This window comes from Harmonia axyridis, chromosome 1, assembly GCF_914767665.1.
Source record: "Harmonia axyridis chromosome 1, icHarAxyr1.1, whole genome shotgun sequence".
Taxonomy (NCBI): Eukaryota; Metazoa; Arthropoda; class Insecta; order Coleoptera; family Coccinellidae; genus Harmonia; species Harmonia axyridis.
Window position 1 is genome coordinate 9,565,059 of NC_059501.1, and position 16,916 is coordinate 9,581,974.

Sequence of the window (16,916 nt, forward strand, 5' to 3'; positions counted from 1 at the left end):
CAGCTCATTCAAGTATACCAGCAACATAATTGGCCCTATAATAATTCCCTGAATAACTTCCGTGATTTTATGATGATTGAATGGCCTACCTTTCCTTTATCTATCTCAGTAATTACTGGGCTCTGCACTTTCATATTATTTTTAAGTAAAATTCCACCAAAATCTGGCAAAAATTTAACCATTACGTCAAGATATCTCTAATGGCTTCAAATGATGAAGTTCGACTCACTGATGACGGATCCAAAATCAAATTAAATTTTGACGTTACTAACTTCCGAATGGAGAAACCTATAAACATGAAATTTTCGGAGAGATTCAGATTTCGAATTAAACTGAGATATTTGATGGTCAAAATTCAACTAGTTGTTCCGTAAATATGACTCAACAAATTTTACCTATATAATTTAAGAATTACTAACTCAATCTAGATGAAAATTTGCTTATGGATGTAGATAACATTTTCAAACTTCGTATATAATTTGATAGTGTCATCAGAACCACATAAAATTCAAGAAGATAGCGGAAAAAACACTCAATATTTCAGTTACAACTGATTCCCCGAGTTGGAATTCTTAATGTATAAGAAGGTGAATGTGATAAATAATTCAAGCTTGATGCAGCATTTTATGGCCATACCGTAGAAGCCATAAAAAAACATACAGGATGTTGAAAATCCAAAAGAAAATGTTTTTCCTTTGCAGCTTCTACATAATCGTCCAGAATTAAATGAATTTTTTTCAATACGTTAGAAAAATGGTAAATGATAAAATTGTTTTATTTGATGATGAGAAGAACCTTTAAACTCGCCCTGTATATCAATACAGTGTACTGTGATTTTAAAGTGCGCAATAGTTCAGTGCTTTTTTCGATTCATCGAAGAATGAATTCAAATATTGGATAGCCCAAAGGCCGACTAAATCCTGTGCAACGAAATCTCACTACCATTCCGAAACAGTATTAAATTACGCCAAAACGAGTTCCGATATAGTCAATTCCTCTCGTCTGTTTTATTAAATTCAAATAACTCAGTTGGATTCAATTTGAATCGCAATGAGGCAAGCTTCATGAGCTCTTATACTTCAAGTGGAGTTATATCTCCATCGGAATGTAACATTCCACATCAGTGACTATACGGAAACTTTGACGAACCCAATATAGTTCAATAATTAGGAATGCTTCACTGATGTATTATATTCAGGGTGAGCTCAGTTCGATTTTACGAGAAGAAACAGATTTGCGAAAATTAATTTAAAATTAGATACCACTGTGGAATGATGCTCCTTGATAGCAGAACATAGGATGAATTTTGTTTCATCATTAAGTATCTTCGAGTTTGGAACACGAGGTGAAACCACCAGTGCCCTACCATTTTTTTCTCCTTATACCAAGCTTCGAAAGATCTTTGCCACGACACGAGGCCTTAAATCATATTCTCTGAGGCGATTTCTTATTGTATGAGTGCTAATTTGCACCCCATGAGTTTGCTGAAGCTGATTTTGAAGGAGCCGAGCGGCTGCAAACCGTTGTCTCAACGAAGAAACTCTCAAGTATCGTTCTTGAATGGCAGTTGTTACCCGTGGTCTACCCTGTCCTAGTCTTCGGACATTCATACCTTTCTCCCTGAATCGCTGCAATATTCTGGACACACTTGTATGGGAAACTCCAAACCTTTCTCCAATTCTTGTGTATGTCCATCCTTCTTCTCGCAAAACTACCGCTTGGGCACATTCCTCTTGTGTCAAATTGCGTGTTTCGCGTTGTATAGCGATCGAGTGTAGAAAATCAAACGAAAGAAAAACTATTGATCACTAGAATTGATCGAGAACAACTGATTTCAGAATGGAGCCAATACATTCAAAATCTGATAATCTCATCTTTTTTTATTCCTGCTGGGAAGAAACATCTGTACTGAAGAAAAACGTTGAAAGTGGATAACATATGCATGCATAATTCTGATAAAAATAATTATCATTGAGAACACCTTCAGTTGTAGAATAAATTTTATATTTCCATAATGTGCGTTAATTTTATTGCGCAGTGTATATTGTGGAAGCAAAGCAATGGCTTCATAATTCAGACTCTAGTCCATCGGCAACAACAGTTGAAATGTGGTTTGCTGAGTTTAACCAAGGTCGAGGAACCACCGACGATGTTGAACTCAGATCGTTCAGCTTATAAACTGAACGCTATGGAGATCTGGAGAATACTCAAGATCTGTTCCCCAAACCAATGAATACAATCATGAACAGTGAATATTAAATAACGTTATTGAATCGGTTGGGTGCTAAAATTAAAAATAAGATTCCACCAAGACAATGTGCTCCTTGCCACAAATAGAAGAAGATGTCAAATTGAACGAATTGCGCTTCCAACTGCTTGACCGCCCAGCTCACTCTCCAGATCTGGTTCCCAGTGAGTACTGGCTTTATGCAAATCTCAAAAAAATCCTCCAGTGAAAGAAATTTGGCTCTAATGAAAAAGTAGTTGCCGAGGTTGAAGCCCATTTCAAAGGTATGAAAAGGTATTTAAAAGTTGAAGGAGTGTTGGAGTACATGTAACACTCTGGAAAGAGGTTTTTTATTGTTTGGGCTTGGGGTCTATTGGGTAAACATTCAAACAGTGTTGTGTCCTAATTGGCGATGGGACACAGCCTACATAGGAAACAAGCGATTCTCTCAATTCGCACAAGCTTGAAGATTCTCACAGATACCTAGAGGAGTCGGGATATTTAACATTATCAAATGAGTTACACTATCAAAGACATGGGTCTTATATATAATCAACCTAGGTAGTATTTTGATGTCAATATGCGTCTTCTGAAGGATGCTGTAAATCTCCACGATTCTATTCGCCAATTTTCACATGGTTGACACAGATACAGCCAGACGTCTATCAAAACCTACACCCTCTCAACATCTGCACCGACGATCACGCGAATATAAATTCCTATTATCTCCCTTACGAGACGCGCACTACCTTAACTTTTTAATTGAGCGCACTCTCCGTCGCACAACTCCCGACGTAACTACCATCTTAAAAATCAAAACTTCCTGTGGAGTTTCAATTTTGAAGTTGTCGGATCGGCTAGCGGAAGCTCCGTAATGAGCGATAAAAACTTGGAGGAGGTATGGTGGAAGACACATTTCTTGCTATCGATCAGTGGCTCGTCACCGGGGGGATCCGGGGGACATGAAGGTGATAGGGACCAGCCATTTGTTCGAGATTTGAGAGGAGTATAATTGAGGAAGAAGGGAAGTCTGCACGAAGGTTCATTAAGTATTTATAAATGCATTATTCAATCCAAACAGAAACTGATTTACGACGAGAAAAAGAAGAAAACTTATAGAGGAAATAAAATTGTAAATTAATACCTTGTGATGTACAAAACTCATTTCCGAACATTCCCCTACAAGAAATAATAAAAATCATAAAAGAAGTAACAGGTTTTTCATTAGGCATGAATTTAGGAAAGTTAAACGGCAACATCGTGTATTATTTTCTGAAATTCATTATATCATTCATATTCATTATGTTATGCCAATTAATAATGAAAAGATACAGGCTTTCTAACAACGTTTAGACATGGTTAAATCAGCGCTCATTTGTGGCTTCTGAAAGAAATTTAGGAAGAATTCATGAACAACGTTATTCAGGAAATCTACTCATTATTCGTCCTATTGTAGATCAATTTAAAGGTACTAGCATCAAGTACTTAGGTGTACTTGGTTCCAGAGCAGTTAATTTTCATTTTCAACATTTTCATTTTATTTCTACATTTTCAATAACAATTATAATAATTAATATTAGATTTGTCCAGTCCATTTATTATTTCAATTGTTTTCTCGTGAATCCATTATAGGTAACATGAAGTTTCTGATGATAACAGCTTAATTGTCGAAAAGCGCGTCAAACGCTAAATAAAAAAAATTGTGTTTGATTGTCTCAGTCTTTACTTGTCGGAAATTCATCTTGATGATTAAAAAGTAAAATAACTTATTTCCGCTTCATATAAAGCGGAAATAAGTTATTTTACTTTTTAATCATTGAAAAAAATTGTGTTTACTTCAGCTTTTAAGTTTAGTTCCTCGTCCACAGAGAAATCGACTTCAAGTTTCACAATTATCGATACACACTACCACTTCATAGAGTTTACATTTTTTTCTGATGATAAAAATCAGTTTAAATGAAGAAAGGTGTGTCAAAACAATTTTTGGTTTCTGACAAATCCGCTCTAATGTTCCCTGAGAAATAACAAGTATACTCTCAACAATTATTGTCGAATAGATTACCGATTCTTAAAACAGGTAACAAGTACACAACAAATATATGCATCATTCATGGATGAGATATTCCTGGAAGTACATATCTTCAGTACCGGAAAAACTTCTAAACAGTTTTTCTTGAAAAAATACAGCAGAAATGGCCCTGTCATACACGGCAAACCAGTGGTGGGAAGGTTTGAAGTAAGGAAACTTCCATCTTTCTCTTATTGAGACTGTAGTAGTTAGAAAAAAATCAATTCATCTTGATTCTTGATATGATCACATTACCTGTCTATCCTTATGAATCTCAATTCATTTTCTTTCTTACAGTGCGTCCGAAGGAGGAGGCAACCCCGTAACATGAGACTGATGGAGATCGAGCTGGTTAAAGGCAACAAAGGTCTCGGTTTCAGTATTGCGGGAGGTATAGGCAATCAACATATCCCTGGTGATAATGGCATCTACGTCACCAAGGTGATGGACGGAGGTGCTGCCCAAGTAGATGGGCGGCTCCTTGTGGGAGATAAGCTCGTAGCAGTTAGAGATGCAGTGGTAAGTAAAAAACATATTGATACAAAACATCCATAATGAAAATTTCTCTCAAATAACACTTCAGTTTTAGTGGTTATGAGGTGGCTAGGTATTAGAGCCACTTGTTGTCTTTCATTAAAAAAAAACAACAAAGTTTTTCAGTATTAACTTATTTTGTTAGGGTGAGTTAACATACAATGATCCAATTGGAAAATCTTTCAAACACAGAATGATATTCTTTCACCAATGTGAAACAAAATTCCATGTATTCTAACCATTTTTTGGAAAATGGACATGATTTAGACCAGAATTTTACAGTTCTTCACATCGGAAATAAAGGCAATAGATTGAAGCTTTCAAAACAAATTTAAATGAATAGTTATAATGTACACAACATTTTACACAACTTCCACCCAGAACTGGATAGATCACCGATTCTTTACCTTTTTGGATATAACTCTGGAATTTTTGAATTTTCACTGCATTCACCTTTTCTGTATTTAAATATACTAGAATGATCGTCATCTTACTCATCTGATCAAGTCAATAGGTAGGACCAAGAGATGTAAACTCTTGCTCATTGTTGAATATCTTCCTACCGTTTAACGGCCGAGGATACAGAATGGTAAAGAAAGAATTTACAATTCTGTGCTATGCTGATGACGCCGTGATAATTTCTGAAAATTAAGTTGACCTTCAAATGTTATACTGTAAGCTTTCGAACGAGTGGCCGACTAATTCAACACGCTCATGTCCACCCAAAAAACCTAATGATATTCAGAGAACCGGGAAGATGTCAGCTAGCAATATATAATAAGTGGCTACAAAATTTCAAGAAGCAGAAATCTAAAAGAAGAGGTGCAGAGCCAAACAGCAAAAGTTTTCTTGCTATCAATCCTGATAGCAAGAAAATTTGATGTTATGTATCCACATAACATCAACTTAATATGGGTAAACAAACACTTGAGCACGTCAAGCAAGGTCCGAATATACACATGTCATTGATACAAGAGCCTAAAATGACCAAACCCAAAGACAACGAAAAACATCAGAAATGCGAATACTGACAAATATAACTGGATAAACATTAAACGATCATAAAAGAAATGAGAAAATTAGAGGGGTCTGCACGAGGGATTGCAGGCCACAAGATGAAAGATGGACCAGAACGTAGAATACGTAGAAAATGAAGAGACCACGTAGATAGGATACCCAACAACCGACTACCCAAAAAAGCAAAGACAGAAATCAGAATGTGTGCATCCCAAGAATGACGAGTACTGCAGAAGCCACAGGTCCAAGACTTAATTAATTTTGTGGTTATTTTATTTGATTATGAATTTCCAACAAAGGCCGAATTCACTTACTATTCACAAATATAGTACTGAATGCGAAATGTTCCTTCAATAAGAATGTAAGTAACTGTTCGATCTTACTCTATAACGTGCACTGAAACTACCTCAAAACCGAATTCGCCCACATCTAGTATAAACATATGCAGTCTACCCAACTCCATCAAAACTAACGATGCATAGGAAACTGCAAGCATATTCACCAAACCATGAAATAGCTATCTTACGGGCCCACGTCTCCAACCTGAAGAACTCCAATTCCGGGCCCCGAATATCAACAATTCCCCCGGTTATCAGCCCGTCCCCACGCGCGTGTATCGGCGGCAAATTCAATGAAGTCTTTGAACCGTGCCGCATGAATAATTTCAGAAGTCGGAAACCCTCCTGGACGTCTTCGAACTTATCGGCCGCACGTCTATCCTGCGATGTGTACCGACGCCCCGGGCCGTACGCAAACCTAGTTTTCCCGATATCGGGGCGGCGGGAGGCGCACATCCGCTTTGATATTCGCCGCCACGGCCGCAGCGCAAACATAATCGCGTTTCCTGCCGCGACGAAATAATTCGTTGGGGCGGAATTAAGATGTGATTCGATTCCGGTATATACGCCGACATAATGGAGGCCGGTTACGTCCGTCCGTTTGACTCCTGCACTGTGGGAGGGGGTTGGGTGCATTTGTGGAGCGGGATATGAGGAAGTATTGAGAGTTTCGATAGTTCTTGATTGGTATTGAAATTGGGTGATTATCGACATAAGCAGCGGTTGTTGTTTCGTCGATTCTTCGTGATGGAAATATATATGCTTTTAAGTATGTATATTCTCATCAAACGGAAACAGACGTCATAACATAATATAGGTAACATTAATTTTCAATGTTTGGGGTTGTTAACTTCAGTTGAAAAGTTGTTACATTATAAGGTTGTGGATTTTTCATTTTGTTATAATTTTATCTGTATATTTAGCGAATAATACTTCTTCTTCTTGTGTCTCCTGTGTCGTGGATTGACAGCTATCTCGCCATCGCTTTGGTGGACGTCCGATGGGTCTTCTTCCGAGGGGTTTGTTATCCCTGGTGATTTTTGCCATTCTGTCTAGGCTCGTTCTGTCCATATTCTGGTTCCACTCTCTCCGCCTCTTCCTTATCCATCTGACCACAACGTCCACTTGGCGCTTCTCTCTCATTACAGAATTTCTCTGTCTGTCAGCCAGTGTGTATTCCGTTATCGTTCTTAGGGTCTTCATTTCAGTTGTTCCTCTTTGTTGTAGACATTTCGGCTCTAGTCTCCACTCTGTATGTCATTACTGATACTTCTAGGGGCCGAAATTTGGTTCCGTGTAGTTGGTCTATATGTTTGAAGTCTAAAGCAACTTGGAAGTTTTTTTGTCATTTACCTGATGATATCTATTAATTTTATTTACGAAAACAGTTTCTTGTTCTTATCGTTTATCTGTAGAACAGGATTTGATTATTTCTTCAGTTAATCCAGTCTGAACTTTTGAAATCAAAAGTCATAATTACTTACTTTTGTATTTTTTCCTACATTTTTAGAATGATTTTCATCATTACTTGCAATTTCTCCTGTGCATCCTGTGTCTAACCTTCTTCATGGTATTTCGTTATTATTTTTCCTTTTCTTGTTTTGTCGGTTACATAATTGGCGGTTGTTTGTTTGTTTTGGCAAACATTAAATGAAGATTAGGTAAAAATTGACAATGTCAACACGATTCGATGATTGTAATTCTAAGGATAGATTTTTTTTGTACAGTTTGATTGTATAATATTATTTAAGTTTTTTTTCAGGTAGCACTTCATCATTTTCACGTAATTCTCTCTTGGCTTCCTTATAGCAATTTTTTCAGATATTCATTTTCCAAATTGTCATCTTTTTAATTTGCGAATAATTCGTCCAATGTTATTGTTCTTTGCTCTGCAAATATCTCTTCAGTTTGTAGACTCTTACATAAGTCTTTGTAGTTTCGGGAAAACTCGTAATTTCATTTCCAGAGTAAGAAGTGTCATGGTACTGAGAAATGTAGACACAACATTATTAAACGGTATATGGAAGCTGGCAGTGCGGATGAAGTAGTTGAATGATTTATTTTTGTTTATCCTGGTCTACCACAGTTCGAACAGTTTTGAATATTTTTCTAGGTTTTCAATATTTCGTTTGTATTTTGATATTTGGTAAAATACGTGAAATTGCTCACTGTATCTATTGTACTGCAACGAATGAATTCGTTTTATATGTGGATAGAAAAATGTTCGCTTGATACAACAAAATTTACAAGACTAACTGATGGTAGAAGGACATGATTCTAATTATATTCGAAGCCTCTCGTTCAAAATATTCAACACAAATCCCATGTACGTTAACGCCCCCTGTCGGAAAAACAGCGTATAATCCCCTTTCATCCGAATCCTCTTCAAGCTCAGCCCAACCGATAAATTATCATTCCTCCTAGACCGACCTAAAGGTTCCATCCACTACACACACCATTCACATCATCATAGACCTAATCTCCCATATCCCGTAAACTTCAACGGTCTAATATCGCGTCTATTAATGACGAAGCGGATACGGCGCACTAAAATCCTCCCCGCTTTTCCGACCTAGCCGGAACGGCGTGAAGATCCGGGCCGATGGGATTAGAAGTCGACGCGCCTGTTGTCAACGAGGGCCGTATGAAAGAACCGGAAGATTGTCTTTGTAAAAATTCAGATGAGAGAAAGTCGAGGAGCCACTCCACCTGTGAAATATGCGCGACAGCGTTGTTTTACTGCTTCGCCTCTGCGAAATTTCAATGGAAATGTGGATGCCGAAATTGTCCCCTCGACTGCGGGGGAGTGGTGCAGTGGGCAGGGCCGGAATTTTGAGCCGGAAATGGTCTAGAACGAAAAGGACTAGCTGATGGCGAATTCGTGCTCGTATCGAGAATTAACGGCCGTAAACAAGATAATTCTCGAAAGGAAAATCCTAGAGACTTTCCTGGGCGAGTTCGGAACTCGAATGTCTCGGTCAAATTCGTTAATAGGCATAATCCAACTGTGGGTTCTGTTACCATGAGTGTTTGAAATGTTTTTTTTTTTGTTTTGATACTTAATACCTTCAATCGAGAACAAACTTGTTTCGCGGCACAAGTTTCCTCCTTCTCCACGTTCTTCTGTATGATAGTACCATGTCCTGTTTCTTTCTTCATGTAATCTCAACATGGAAACATGGTTTGACGGCAATTTTTCATAAAGGATTCAATAAAAAGTTTGATAAACAACAAAATTTTCATTTCAAATAAAATGTGAAGGTACATGCTCTTCAACAATAACAATCCGATAGAAGACATCAATTTACAAGTCAACAAAGCCTGTAATATCCTGGCTATCGGAGATATGCTGTATGTATTACCATCAACAAGATCATGCTTGTTGATGGTAAATGGTAAAGTGCGTTATCAAGACCTGATCTGACACGAATGAAACGAAAAGCATCCTAAGAACATCGGAGATGAATACTCTCGGAACAATCGCAGGAAAAAAAAAAGAGACAGATATTAGATCTAATTGCAAAGTGAAAGATATAGTGAGGAGGACAAGAAAGAGGAGAAGATAACGGCGATACTACGTAGAAAAAATGGATCATAACAGATTAGCATACATCGCTAAGGACGGGAAACCAGCAAGTCGACAACCAAGATAACTGGAGTTCTTTCCCCCAAGAAGCCAGAATACTCTAAGGCGAAATTCATAATTAAACTGACCTCAAGGTCTAATAGAAGAAGAAAAAGATGTACTGTTTTTTCGTAGAATTTTATGTTTTATAAGAAAAGCTGATGAGAAGATTATTGTCGATGCTGGCTCCCAAAATAGGGAGTGCTCTTATTATGAACAAGTAGACATAGCTATAAAAGCTACAAATGTAACATTATCATAACCTCGATCATAATTTGAAGCAAGGAACATATTTGAATAGTTTTTCGCTACTAGCTAAAAGGACTATTCTTCTTAGATCACTAATTTTTGAAAAATTTTTGAGGTATTTATCATAGGCGGAAAACGTATCTGCTTGTTATTATTCATTTATCATTTGGCTTTCTCCATTGGAGTATTAAAGGAAAAATAATATAATGAAAGAGCATTCTTGAATGGCACCTTGTCCAGCAAGTTTCTCTGCTCTGAAGCGGTATTCAGCCAGTATTGTCAGATACAAAGGTGATATGGGTAACTTGGTGCCTTTTTGATACTTTATTATTGTCATTAACATAAAGGTTTCTGGGATATATATGCACGTCATCAACTGTACACGAAATACCCTAGCACAGCTTTGCTGGAAAATGTTCAAGATGCCCCCTCACGAAACACCGTGCAAGACCTTTGAGTTGATGGCAATAATAAATGAGCAAAAAAACAAAGTTACCCAAATCAACTTTGTAGCCGACAATACTGACTATCATGGAAAAAGTCTTTGAAAATAAAAAATAAATCTTCCTAGGGACTCGAACTTGCCCTAGCAACATTACGATAGGGTTAAACCAAGGCGTAAACTACTTGTTTATAGTTTGTTTTTCGATTTATGGATTTTACACGTTTTAAACCGTGAACTGTGTGTTTTTTATTATTATTATTTATTATGAAAAGATTCTTGTTTAAGTTTGAAAAGGGGTAATGGGGCCCCGACATGGTAAATCCGGCCCTGGACGTGGGTGGACTGGTTGAAGGGGGTATCAGCGGTAGTTTTGCATGTCAGAGGGAAGCGTCGTTGCATCTACTTATTCCTCGGTAATTATCGTTGCTTCGGTGTCATCTTCGTTATTTTTTTTTCAACTAGGTTCATGTAAATTATTTCGATGGATCGAGAAGGAGGAAATTGAATGGGAACGATCTTTGCTGCATCCGGTGATGAATTATGGATAACGCGTTGTCCTAACGAAGGCATAATTTGTCTCGCGCCTTTTAAAGAAGGTATTGATCGATTAGAAAAGATATACATTCTTGCTGCGACATCCGTTTTATGTTTGTCTACTCTTGTCTACTGGTTAATATTATTCGAAAAGAGATTTATCGCAGCGCAGTGTTGGCACTGTTTTCAGGCAGAGGTACAATTTCGGTTTGTTATAATTATTGTTCTGACATTTCACAATGGACAAGAAATGTCTAACTAACAATCTATATCAACTTTTGTATCGCAAATGTGATTTCGTGTATTGAAGCATGGTCTACTCGGTGTCCTTATTGAATTATTGAAAAACTCATGGAATTACAATAGTATATTTTGTTGTGACTGAAAATCTTTTTTGTCTCAGTAGTAGGATTCTGAAGAATTATAACGAAAAAAAAGGACAATATCACAAGCAATGGTGGACCCTGTATGTCGTGAAAAATCATCACCTCTTGTGATCATTGAAAGAGAGGCTTCACACTGATCAAGGAATGTTATTTTATTTTAAAGTTTTTAATTATATATCGTTGAATAAGGGAGAAAGTGTGGGTTAGGCTTGTCCCACTAGGGACAGGACTTGGTGTTACAAAACAATTTTTCTTCAGGAATAGGTCTAGCAGTGGATTACCGACAAGATAATCTATAATTGTCGATTAATAACATGAATCATGATCCAGGTTGAAGGACTTCGGTTGATTGCCATTGTGTAAATAAAGTACAGTGTTGTTTTTGTTCGAATCATGATAAGTCCAACTTCCATACGCCAATACCCGACCGAGGAATCGGGATAACTGTCCCTATGGATAATTTCTCCAAAATGAATGGTATAGCCCAAAGTAGAACTTAGGGAGCTTCAATTTACTATTTCGCAACATTTTATATTGCCATATATAATCATTGGTTCCCCATCGTAAAATTACATTGGAAGTATAAATTATATATATGAGAAAGAAAGTTACATTGTTATTTGTAACGGCAGACCCTTTGAGCCGAAAAGAAGCTTCTCATTAGTAATCATTGACCGAATAATAAAAACTGACTAACCTCATCTGGGGTGATAAATCAGGATAGTTCCATAAGTCATCCTTGACCTGAATGAAATTTGGGAACCGGGTTAGCTGATTCGATACCATGGAAACTTCCATTAATGGGGACAAAAGTAGAACCCTGGGGAACTTCAAATTGCAATCTTCTCTTCCTTCCAAACAGTAAAAGGATTGGAGATAACAAATTATGACTGTTAACCAGAAAGAAACACTATGTTTTATGTAACAACAGATCCTCTTCATTCTAAAAACAAGATTTGGATCATTACTTAATGTATGGATGATGGAAAATAGAATAACCGCACCTGAAGTGAGGAATCTTGAGAGATCCAATTCGCTATCTTGCACCTGGTACGATCTTCGGACTGACGTTTACTAACCGACTCTATGGAAACTTTTTCCGAAATGAATAGGACCAAAAGTGGAACCCTGGGGTACTCCAAATTTCAACACTTTTCATTTTATAATCCCAAAGAACTACTTGGAAAAGGCAGCGGAAGAAGCAGTTATAACTGTTTGAAAAAAAAAGACAATGTCATAAAAATGACACACCCTCTAGTCCCTAAAAAAATGAATTTTCGATCAGTAATTGATGACTGAATGATGAACGACCGAATAACCGCACCTGAGGTGATAAATCATGATAGATCCAACTTCAATGCGCCATCCCTGACCTGCAGGAAACTTCGGAAGCGGGTTAACTGATCCGACGCCGTGGAAATTTTTTCCCTGCCTCACCTCCCCATAGCCGGCAAGGTCGACAGGGGTCCAATTTCGCGGGACCTTCCATATCCCGCAGAATTTAACGGCACCGAACTCTGATGAATGGGCAAACTTGCGGCCCCTCGAAACTTTTAGCGCCGCATATTCATGGCCCACGTCATACGTTGAATATGTAAGTTGCGACGCGGCTGCTGCCTCTCCTCCTGCTACTGCCGTCGCTACTCCTGCTGACCGGAGATATGGGGCTGCCTTTGAAGCAGACGGAAGTTTGAAATTCAATTGCCGGGAAGGGCAGATCTTGTGCCGGTCTTGTTCCGGATCTAAGGTTGCTTGGGTTTGAATCTGAAATTCTGTTCGATGTGAGACCCAGATCTGATAAGACGTCTGTAGGGAATTATTTGACAGAACGAATGACGCGTGGAATTTGGAGATAATAACGGATTTTTTTGGAAATAATGAACCTTCGAAGCTTTTTGAGATTACTTGAAAGTAGAAACACTTAAAAAATCTTTTTGAGGAATCACTTTCTTTCGCTTATAACAGAATTAATGTTGTAGACAAATACAAAAAAGGTGGGTCTACTGGAAAAAATTCCGAACTTAATGAAACTTCTACAGGTTGTTCGGGGGTGTTGTGGAATGGCTCTGTCAAGTTATCTAACACGAGGACCCTGTGCCAACTTGAGAAGGACCGAAGAACCTCAACATTTTCGGAATTTTTTCTGTTTCTTGCTCATAATTTCTAATCTAATTAGTTTTCGACCAAAACATTCATTTTCAAAGTTATAGATATTGTAATAATATGAATACTAGGTAATTAGTTCGACAAATGGAAAGTTAAGAATGAGTTTATGATGATTTTTTTATATATTAGCTCATTTCCAAGGTTAGGTTAGTTAAGGTTAAAATGATAAATCTTACGCTTGGAAAAACTTCAGTGTGTCGGTTTCCAGGGGTGGCATAGCTCATTATGAAAATTCAAAATAGCTATATCTTTTCATCTAGGCCGAATCAGGAAAAATGGTTAAGGAAGTGTTCATTTCGACCTCAAGAATCAACTGTTGAAATTTATGTACGAGTCAAAAACTAACCCTGTTTGATTATTCAGTTAATCGACCCACTATTCATCATATTGTAGACAAATTTTGAATTTTCATGCAAAAGTTCCAAAAGAGACCCTGGCACCACTTTCAAAATTGTCTACAATACAATGATTGTAAGTGGCCTTAACTGAATAACGTTTTCCATGAATTTCTCACACTATTCACAAATTAGCACTGATTTTGATGAAACAATCTAACAATTTCTAAAAATTGCTGAAGTCTATCTTTTCATGATTAAATGGCATTACTTAGTGATATAATGATATAATAAATGTCAATAATTATGCACAGTGGTACCACTATAACCATTTCAAATTGTATCATTCCTATTGGAAAACCCTATATTCAAATTACTCCAATCAGAAAGCCAACAAAAAGACGAATGAATCCATCCGGAACATCGAAATTCAACTTAAATGAAGCAATTCTTTCATTCGGATTGGAACACCGGTAACTTGATTGAAATCATATTTATTCATCACTAGTCTGTGACGTGTCGACCTTGAGTAAGCCGGTCACAAGGCTAAATTCGGCTCGCGACTACACTCAGTGAAGATGGGAGTGAGTTCTTCAAAATTAGATGGAAGGTAATATTGGGCGCCAGGTAGAGATATGCCTGTCTTAAGAATAAATTGCGTACTCCTCTACCAGAGTAGCAATAAAACAAATCACTCAAGTCAAACGTTTAATAAAATTAAAATTTATGCAGTGGTTGATAATAAACAATAAAATAAAATAAAAAGAATTCTCAAAGTTGCCAAGAGCCAGAAGGGCTTCCCAAAACCTAACACTAACTAAGCCAGAAGGGCTTCCTAAAACTATAATCAACAACAAATGCCAGAAGGGCTTCCTATAACCTATAATCAACAACAAATGCCAGAAGGGCTTCCTATAACCTATAATGCCTAAACTAATCCTCAAAATAGAATATATATCAGCCACACTTGGCTTAGGCTAAACCTAAAACTTCAGTACCAAAACTAAACGTAAACAGAGTTCAACAAACTCCAACTAAACCAGATAATAAACCAGACAAAATAACCAAGTTAAACAAGAAGATTGACCTCAACCACAGATTCTGAAGGACTATACAAATACAGTGGTTGTAATAACTGGCTGGTATAAAATAGTAGGTTGAATAAAGTAATAATAAATTCCAGTCACAAATCCTGAAGGGATACACAAGTATTATAGTTGTTAAAATAAATGGCCAGTTAGTGAAGTGCACCTCACCGCAAACTGTTTACAATTGAGACAGTGTATAATAAGCATGAAACAACCTTTGATCAATATATTTACAATATTACTATCAATGGATAGAAAATTTATATTAAAACCGTTAATTCCTATTCAAATGACTGATTTACTATCAGTACACTAAATCGTTACTTCCAAAATTAAATCTCAGTACAATACTCATTAAAGCCAGTGCAAGCACCGGTTACCTGATACAAAATCAATATTGAAGGTTGACTGCAAATCTAACGGTGAGATCTCTATACGTAGAATATACCATCTACTCAAAGTACACCATATGCCAGCAATATACTATATACTCGAACTGTACTATCTATCAGAAAATACCATCCACCAGAACTGCACCAGAAATTTACCAGAAAATAAGTACCATAACCTCAAACCATACCATATACCAGACTCCAGAACGTAACCAGGCACTAGGATTCTCAACGTTACCCAGGCACTAGGATTGCCAAAAATATCCAGGCACTAGGATTACAAATCCAATCAGGCACTAGGACCCTAATAAAATACTATAAGATATTGTTCACAAAATAAAAAGGAATCTATACCTCTCAGTTGTTGTTCGAGGGAAAAGGATCTTCTTGATAATCTTCGTGTAAGTTCCACAGTTATTCGAACTAATCGGTGGGAAGCGAATCCTAATAAAACAGAAATTTCAGATAATGACACAAGATGTAGGAATGATATCATACCTCTCAGATCTTCAGAGTAAATTCAGTACAAGAGATGGGCCTTGTGGAAGAAAATTTTATAATCACGTATAAAACGTATTTCCCCGAAATATTCACAATACCATAAACCATACAGGGAATTATCCAAATTGGAGAAATAATCGCCTATAACAAGGATGATTCTAGATCATATATTCTCCAAATTTGGTCAATTTTTTCCAAAAGCCTTTTCTCAAAATTATCACAAATCGCCGATAACCTCTATATCCGACAATCATTCATAACCACAGAATCTACCAGTTGTCAAACGAAACTTCCCACACAGAAGAAAATTAATACAAGAAATCCAGAAATTATAAAATATTTCCCAACGGTAATGATATTCGACCTCACTCATCCGGAAATAACTGTTCCATAATAAATTGAAATTCAAATTAATACGGAATATTTCGAGCTGAATCAACAATCAAACTCCAGAGGGCGCAGTAACAACCGAAATCTAAATGGTGTAAAATATAACCGTTACAAATCCCCCCTTACTTTAAAAAAAAATTTTACCAGAAGGGTCAAATTTTTTTCTGCCAGTAACTTCAAAAAGCCTAATACGGTAAACCAAATAACGACAATACCTCAATGAATCCTAAAGAAAACGACACCAGCAAAACTCCAATACCGACACAACTAAAACCAGAATTGTCACACTTCCATTAACTTCAAAAGTCCAATCTCGGCAAATTGAAACGGAGATGGATATTATAGCATGTTGCTATCGTGGTTCTGACAATACAAAAGATGTTGAGCATATATGTCAGCCACTAGATGGGGGTAGTGACCACCCTAGTAAATTTATGCTCAAGGCAAGGGTTAACCATCCTTCAACCCAAGCGAAAACAAAACAGCCAAAATTAGTCCGACAAGTGTTCATCAGTCAGTTGATCCGGTGGATGAGCTTTTAAGTCCTTTATATGCCAAACTCCCTGGTATTTACCGTCCTCACCCTGCAGTTCATAAGTCCAAGGGGATACCCGCGCTGAA

The 16,916-nt window shown here is 37.1% G+C and overlaps 1 protein-coding gene across 12 annotated transcripts in view; it reads left to right on the forward strand.

Moving 5' to 3' along the window:
• LOC123688953 (disks large 1 tumor suppressor protein) overlaps positions 1 to 16,916 on the forward strand; it is a 742,726-nt gene that overhangs the window by 609,195 nt on the left and 116,615 nt on the right. For all 12 annotated transcript variants that reach the window (XM_045627719.1, XM_045627722.1, XM_045627715.1 and 9 more), the window contains one exon: positions 4,593 to 4,814. In XM_045627719.1, the coding sequence (XP_045483675.1) occupies positions 4,593 to 4,814 (222 nt within the window). The remainder of the gene's footprint in view (positions 1 to 4,592; positions 4,815 to 16,916) is intronic.